Below are 7,409 nucleotides of genomic sequence, written 5' to 3'. Positions count from 1 at the left end.
TATAAGTGTTTTAATTATATCCAGTCTGATTTGCGTATGTTTTTGTATGTAGGTATGCATTGTATATTTTTATATTTGTATATTTATATACACATATGAATGTATTAGATATATATTTTTTGATGTATATAAGTTTGTTACGTGTTGGTTCATAGATCCGTCAATACGGGGCGGGTCAGCCCATCCAGGCTAGCCCACACGGGCTTTGAGTTTGACGGGTCAGGCCGGGTTGGTCCATCAAAATGATGGGCCAAAAAATATCAAGCCCAAACCATTACTCTGTGGGCCGCGGGCCTCATGGGCCAACCCACTTTTTAAAAAATAATATTTTATAATTTAATATTAGAATGTTAATAAACATAAATATTACCAGTCAATATTACATTGTGTTAATACTTGTTAATCAAGTTTCCAACACCCCGAGAAATACTCTAATAGCGAAATTAAATAACTTTTGACACGATATTCTTCGAACCAAATAAAAATACTAATAAGCAATCTAAATAGTTGCATGTATTTGACTTATGGGCCGGCCCACGGCATAGCCGAACCCACATTGCTCAAGCCCCATGGGCCACGAGCTTATTCGGGTCAGGCTAAAAAGTTCTGTTCTTAAATGGGCTGCAAAAACTGAAGCCCAACTCCATCAAATTACAGGTCGGTCCAACGGGCCTGACCCATATTGACGGCTCTATTGGTTCATATATACATTATGCATATACATGTGTATACATTTGTTCTGTGTTTGTGTATATATGCAAATGCATATACATATATCCGTTTTTATATACATACACTGGTTTTTATACATGGTGTATTACAAATTGAAATGAGCATCAACACATTAGGATCCTAATATACAAATGACCAATCGTTTAACTGTATATGTATAATATTATACGTTTATACAATATAGTGTTGATATACATATGTATATGTTTATTCAATATATAGGATGTATTTGTAATACAAATGTGTTTGTCTTATATGTATATGTTTATTTGTTTAATTGTATATGTATAATATTATATGTTTTAAATTCTAATGTGCTTATATATACAATTGTACATACTTATTTAGTTAAAATTCAGTTGTATAAAGTATAACTGGTTTGTATATATTGGTACTAAAAATGATCAATTATGATAGAAGAATAAATGATCAAGTATGGAAGAAGAATAAACAATTACGTATGTAAGGAAAATAATCAAAGTTTTTTTTTGTTGTATATGAGCTTAAATGATTTTTTATAAAAGGAGAATATTGAAGAAAGTTGAAGATAACAATGGACATTAATTATTTTCTTTTTTTTAATTAATATTAACTATATTTGTATAACGAGGTCCTAAATATATTTGGTCAATAATTAATATTTATATAATGTAGTTAGTAAAATTTAGGCCATAAAGTTTGTTATAAAAGGTCTGAATTATGTGTATATAAAATTTTGCATTTACTAGTGCCTTCAAGAAAAATAAATAAGATTATGACAAAAAATAATATAAAAAGCAAAAATAAATAATATATTTTTCACAAATGCAAAGAGAGAAGGATTATTTGTACTTTATTTAAAAGTAAGTGCAAATCCTTATTGAAGTTCTATACAACTTTTATCAGAATTTAATTTGAAGTTATTCATTACTGTACATGCATTTCATTGAATTTTATTGGATTGAGCTAACACAAGGTTTGCGTCGGGTCAAGATGAGAAATAGACAAGGTTTGCGTCGGGTCAAGATGAGAAATAGATCTAATATCGGTTAGGTTTGATATTTTGTTCCCACAATAGAAGTCTTATAAAAATGTCCTCTTTAAGTGATGGTCTTAATTTTTTGACCTCGATAACAATTCTTTTCTATAAAGCATATGTTTTAAATTTGTCCATAAGATAAATGTTTAAGATATTTTAAGATAATGAACTTATGCAATTGATCAGAGATTTTGTTTTATAGGCAAAAGTTAAAAATGTCACTCATCAAACATAAGTACTAACTTTTAGCCACAAGACAAACGTCAGACATTTCAAGATAATGAACCTGCTCAATTGGCTGAAGGTTCTGCCTTATAGGCAAAAGTTAGTCCTTAGCATGTTGCCCATTAAACATAAGTTTTAACTTTTGATCATAAAATAGACGTTCAAGACATTTCAAGACAATGGATCTGTTTCAATTGACCACAAGTTTTTTCATATCGGGAAATGTTTGAAATCCTTTATTAATTGGGGACAAATATTCAATACCGAACACTTTGGACACTCTAGGCGTAATTTCCTGGTTTGCATCCTTCTTGGCCCAAATAAATATAGGGGAACTAATAGGCCCAATGGTAATTGGGCTTCATTTTTCAAAATTGGGCCCTCAAAACCCTGCTACCTCTGTGTTTCTCCACTTTATAACCCTCTCAAATCTAGAAACCCTAGCAGTTTAGAACTCAGTAACAGCAGCTGAAGCAGCCGACCTCCATTTTCTTGCATTAAGGTACAAACCCTAACCCATTATACTGTAGCATTACAAGTTCATCTGTATCCGTATTACTCATTTTCTCACACACAGGTAATTCGATTGAGTAGAAAATGTCGTGCGGAGAATTAGCTTGTACCTACGCTTGTTTGATCCTCCACGACGAGGATATCCCAGTCACTGTACGTTTTTTAGCCTTAAATGAGTGTTATTCGGTTTTTTTTTTTTTTAATCATTTTGTGAAGTATTGATTTTGTTTTTGTTTGGTTGTTAATAGGCTGAGAAGATTTCTGCTATTGTAAAAGCAGCAGGTGTCGCTGTGGAGCGATACTGGCCTCTCTTGTTCGCCAAGCTTGCTGAGAAGAGAAACCTCTCAGATCTCATCGTGAACGTTGGTGCTGGTGGCGGTGGTGCTGCCGCCGTTGCTGCACCCGTCGGTGGTGCCGCTGCTGGTGGTGCAGCTGCAGCTGCTCCTGCTGCTGAGGAGAAGAAGGTAATTGCGTATTTCTGTTTTCGATATTCAAAATCTGTTTTTGACTGCATATTTATACTGATTGAGTGTGGTTGTTTGTTGAAATGTGTACAGGAGGAGCCAAAGGAAGAAAGTGATGACGATATGGGATTCAGTTTGTTCGATTAGATGATACTGTTAGTATGATCTGTTGTTTTGTTTCCGAACAGTATTTGTTAAAGTTTTAGTTTTGATGTTTGAGATATTCGGGAAAGTGTAAGAGCATGTAATGTCGAGGAGCTTATAGACTCCTGTTTTGCTAGTATTGCACCTTAGTTTGAGCCATTTATGTCTTTTTAATCTAATGTTTGTCGTTTTGTTGTTAAGTTCTATTGTCTTTTTTATTATATTGCCGGGGCTCTTTAATTTACAATCTGAAGAAAGACTTTTAGCCTATATAAATACACTGAGATGCCTAGTATGTAGCCTGAAACATGCTCTGCTATTGCAGATTCTATTTGATGTTTTTAGACCTCGATATTGTGAAATGTAAGACCTCATCATAGTAGTTTGATTTTAAGCTAGTTGGTGAAGCGGTAACCTTCTGTTTTAATGGATGATGAGTTGGTAATGTATTCTGTTTTTATGACATACATTTGAGCTAAGTTTCTAGTAAGTTGTATAGGTTGTTCAGTAGATATTGTAGTAGATAGCAGAATTATGGTATTGAAAGGTTGTCGTGTGTATTTGATATGATATGAGTAACCCAACGGTCTATGTTTTCTGCGGACTTGTTCTTTGGTGGAATTTGATTAGGAGTTTGAGAATGTATTATCTGTATTTAGATCAATGTATTGAACTCTTCAAAAATGTCATTGTGTGTCGTATCCTTCATAAGTAGAGCATTTTTGGAGGGTCTGACACAGGTGCGACCACATTTTGGGAGAGATTCCGAGCAACTTAGCTAGTCTGCTGGAGGACTCTAGCCTTGTCCTGTGGTGGAATTTTATTAGTAGTTCATATGTCTAATAATATGTGTTTAGATCAATGGTTGTTGGGTGCTACTGGTCTGCTGGGGGACTGTAGTCTTGATCGTCCTTCCTCCGTTCTTTTTGATATTTATCACACTTGATAATCTTGATTTTAACTATTTCCAACGCAATGCCCTATTTGAGCCAATAACCAGCTTCAACACTTTCTTAAGAAAAGGAGGATTCACTATTGGGTTCTAAATTCTCTCTGAAGTGATTGCAGTTATCTTTCATGGACGTCTGTAGAAGAGATGGAGGACCTATAGAAATGGTGATAAAAGTAGTATTGTGTAACTATATTTCTGTTGTCAAGAGTCTTCATTGTCATGCAAACAATGAACTGTAATCTGCCTATGATTAACTGTGAGTTGTCCCTTCCTCTTAAGCTATACCTACTACCTCATTTCTTGTTGTACCGCCAAGAACATGGCGGGGATGCTGGGGCTTTTAGCCTGTGACATGAAGTTAAACTTGTATTCTGTTCGTAATTATTGATATGTTGAAAACTGTAGGTTGCTCTGAGCTTTCATTCAACACATCTCATGTCCCGAGTTTTATCTTTTATGTTTATTGATTGATACACGTTATGGCTACTTGAATCCTGTTAATTCCCTTTTTACCATTAAATCATGTTTTTGAATCGTTGTATGCTTGAATTAATTTAATTTTTTCCCAGGACATTAAATGTTTCCTTTGTGCTAAATTCAATGCTTTTTTTTTTTTTTTTTTTCATTCTACTCGTAAGTTGGTATACAGTATTTAAAAAATGCTTGTAATCGTTGTATACAACAACAAATTCAGTATATTCCCGCATAGTGGGGTCTGGGAGGGTAGCATGTACGTAGTTCATACCACTACATCCAAAGAAGTAAAGAAGCTGTTTTCGATAGATCCCGGCTCAAGAAAAGGACTCAGAATGTAATCGTTGTATGCTTGAATTAATTTAATTTTTTCCCTGGACATTAAGTAGTCGTTTGGCCGTGAAAACTAAAATTTTTCGAAGTTGAAATTGGAGTTTGAATTTGAATTTTTTTTTTACTTTTGAAAAAACTTTTTTAAATATGATTTTATGTTCTAATTTTTACAAACTAGTAAAATAAAAAAGAACACAATCACTATTATAAAAATAATTACATATACATGGTCATATTTAATGAATTTCAATTATATTTAATGATTTTCAATTATGACATATATAATATTTACATTAATAGTCGTTTTCTCATATTTGAAAATTTTAATATGAATGATATATTAACAGATCACTGCTTTCTTTTTTTTAGGTAACAAATATTATCTTTCAAACAAATTTAGTTAATTTATTTTCTTCATTTTTCGTTCTTAAAAAATAAAAAATGATGAGTTATTAAATTTTAGGGTACCGCTAATTTATTTCTTTAATTTTCTTATACATAAAAGATTTTATTGTGTGTGAATAAATTATTTCTATGTAAAACATACTTTGCATATTTATGGTATATTATATCATATATCATAAATATATAAATATGATTAATATGTTTCTTAATATTTTGTATATTTATATATGTGTGTATATGGTATATACATGGTATAAACTTTATATATAACATACTTTGTATATTTCTATTATAAATATAATATTTTATATATTTATGGGTATAAATATAAATTAACAGTAAAATAATGTCTTAAATAAGGAATAAAAATAATGATGAGAGAGAAAAAGAGATATATATTAATTAGGATAGCATTAAGTTTGAAATTATAATTATCTTATTCTTTAAAACTGCTATATACATAATATTGAAAAAATAATGTTATAAGGAGAATTTTATGTAAAAATTTAAAAGATTGGGGTTATATATAATAATAATAAAAGTTAGAATTGAAGTTGGAAAATTGTGAAAACAATAAAAACTTGTTTTCTCTTTTGAGAAAAAATTTTCGGAATTATTTTTTGAATTTTCATGACCAAACATCACAATTTCCAACTCCGAAAAAAAATTCCGGAAAAAAGAAAAAAAATTTCGACGGGCAAACGGCCCTAAATCTTCCCTTTGTGCTAAATTCAATGCTCTTTTTTCATTCTACTCGTAAGTTGGTATACGGTATTTGAAAATGCTTGTATAAAGTTATGCTCTGTAAGTCGAGCTCACTGTTGCAAGCTGCCTTATGTTAATGTCAGCTTTCTTTCTTCCCTTTTTGATGAACGCCGTGAAGTTTCTTTCTCCACTTTTTGATTAATGCCGCCTTCACGCTGCTTTCTTTCTCCGCCTAAAGCTAAGTTTTCTTATTTCCACAATATGTTCAGATATGCAGAATCTGTATAGCAGAACAATAATTTCAACTAGTTCAAGTTTATAAATAAGAACACAATGAAGTATATCAAATACCCTCAACACAAGATCAAAATGATCTTTTCAAGAGGTTTATTTTATTTTTCAAAAAAATAGATGCAATAGAAATGAATAAGGCTAAGTCATCCGAATTCACAGAGTTTTCTTAAGGAAATAATCCCTCTCACTGTACCCGAAGTTGTAGAATTTTTCCTCTTAGGATAAAATGACCTTCAATTCGACTATAACGGTACCTCAAATAGTCGGATTCTTCGAATGCACTCAACAGTTTGATTGATCACAAAGAGTATTTTGAAGAGAAGAAGAGTTGTATAATCTGAAAATTTCTATATCAAAACCTGTGGATGAAACCAGGTTTATATAACCACAAGATACCTTCAGAAAGGTGACATTTGTTCAATTTAAAGGTGTGCGACTTTTCTGAAAATGCATGTCTGTTTACTTAAAACAGTGCATTATTTTGCTGAAACAATACATACTAGTTAGTGTAAAACATTGTGTCATTTCATCGAAACATTGCATCAGTTTGCTGAAACAGTGCATTTGTTTACTGTAACAGTGCATCCGTTCATCGGAACAATGCATCTGTTTGCAGATACAATGCATCAGTTCAGTTTCAGCACTGCACTTTTTCGAAAAACTGCATACATATATAAATGGAGAATCAAAACACATTGCTGCGCTTTATTGTTTGGTAAATTCGGCTCATCAAATAAAATTTGTCCAAAAAGATAGATCTCATCGATCGATCATTTGCCAAATCCAAATCCAAATTCGAAGCCGAGTTGAGCAAGCGAGCGACGACGACGACGGTGCGAGGCATCTGTATTTTCTTGCCTCACTTATCGTGTAGAGTAAGTGATCATTACTATAAACACTACAAAGTTTCCTTCTCCCACCAATGTTGGAGAATTAGTGGACTTTCCAATTTGGGAGTGTACCTTCTAAATTGATATCTCCTTTCTTCCACCATTTTTCTCTCCATTTTTTTCAGTCACACTTCGTTTATGTACTATGAACCCAACGAGTTTTAATAAGAGGCAAACTTACGTACAAAAATATTACTATAATAATTTAGAATTCTCTCTTATTTGTAATTTAGAGTTGTCTTATTTGTTGTTGTGTAATA

The 7,409-nt window shown here is 32.1% G+C and overlaps 1 protein-coding gene across 2 annotated transcripts; it reads left to right on the top strand.

The window, feature by feature from the left end:
- The first annotated feature begins 2,323 nt into the window (after nt 1-2,323).
- Nucleotides 2,324-3,296, top strand: LOC107839955 (60S acidic ribosomal protein P1). Of its 2 annotated transcripts, none has more exons than XM_016683635.2 (4): nt 2,324-2,477; nt 2,553-2,641; nt 2,737-2,952; nt 3,046-3,296. In XM_016683635.2, the coding sequence occupies exons 2-4, from the start codon at nt 2,573-2,575 to the stop codon at nt 3,097-3,099; spliced, it is 339 nt and encodes a 112-aa protein (XP_016539121.1). In that variant the 5' UTR covers nt 2,324-2,477; nt 2,553-2,572; the 3' UTR covers nt 3,100-3,296. The 2 variants fall into 2 exon arrangements, with proteins under 2 accessions (XP_016539121.1, XP_016539122.1); XM_016683636.2 differs by having other exon boundaries at nt 2,392-2,477; nt 2,570-2,641.
- The last annotated feature ends 4,113 nt before the right edge of the window (nt 3,297-7,409 follow it).

The sequence above is a fragment of the Capsicum annuum genome, unplaced genomic scaffold (genome assembly GCF_002878395.1).
Source record: "Capsicum annuum cultivar UCD-10X-F1 unplaced genomic scaffold, UCD10Xv1.1 ctg4066, whole genome shotgun sequence".
Lineage (NCBI taxonomy): Eukaryota > Viridiplantae > Streptophyta > Magnoliopsida > Solanales > Solanaceae > Capsicum > Capsicum annuum.
The sequence above is the reverse complement of the archived record's forward strand: the minus strand, read 5'-3'. Positions and strand labels throughout refer to the sequence as shown.

Coding starts and splice junctions, on each gene's coding strand:
- LOC107839955 (XM_016683635.2), top strand. CDS start 2,573: ATGTCGTGCGGAGAATTAGCTTGTACCTACGCTTGTTTGATCCTCCAC. Junction 2,642..2,736: donor ACGAGGATATCCCAGTCACT/GTACGTTTTTTA, acceptor GGTTGTTAATAG/GCTGAGAAGATTTCTGCTAT. Junction 2,953..3,045: donor CTGCTGCTGAGGAGAAGAAG/GTAATTGCGTAT, acceptor AAATGTGTACAG/GAGGAGCCAAAGGAAGAAAG.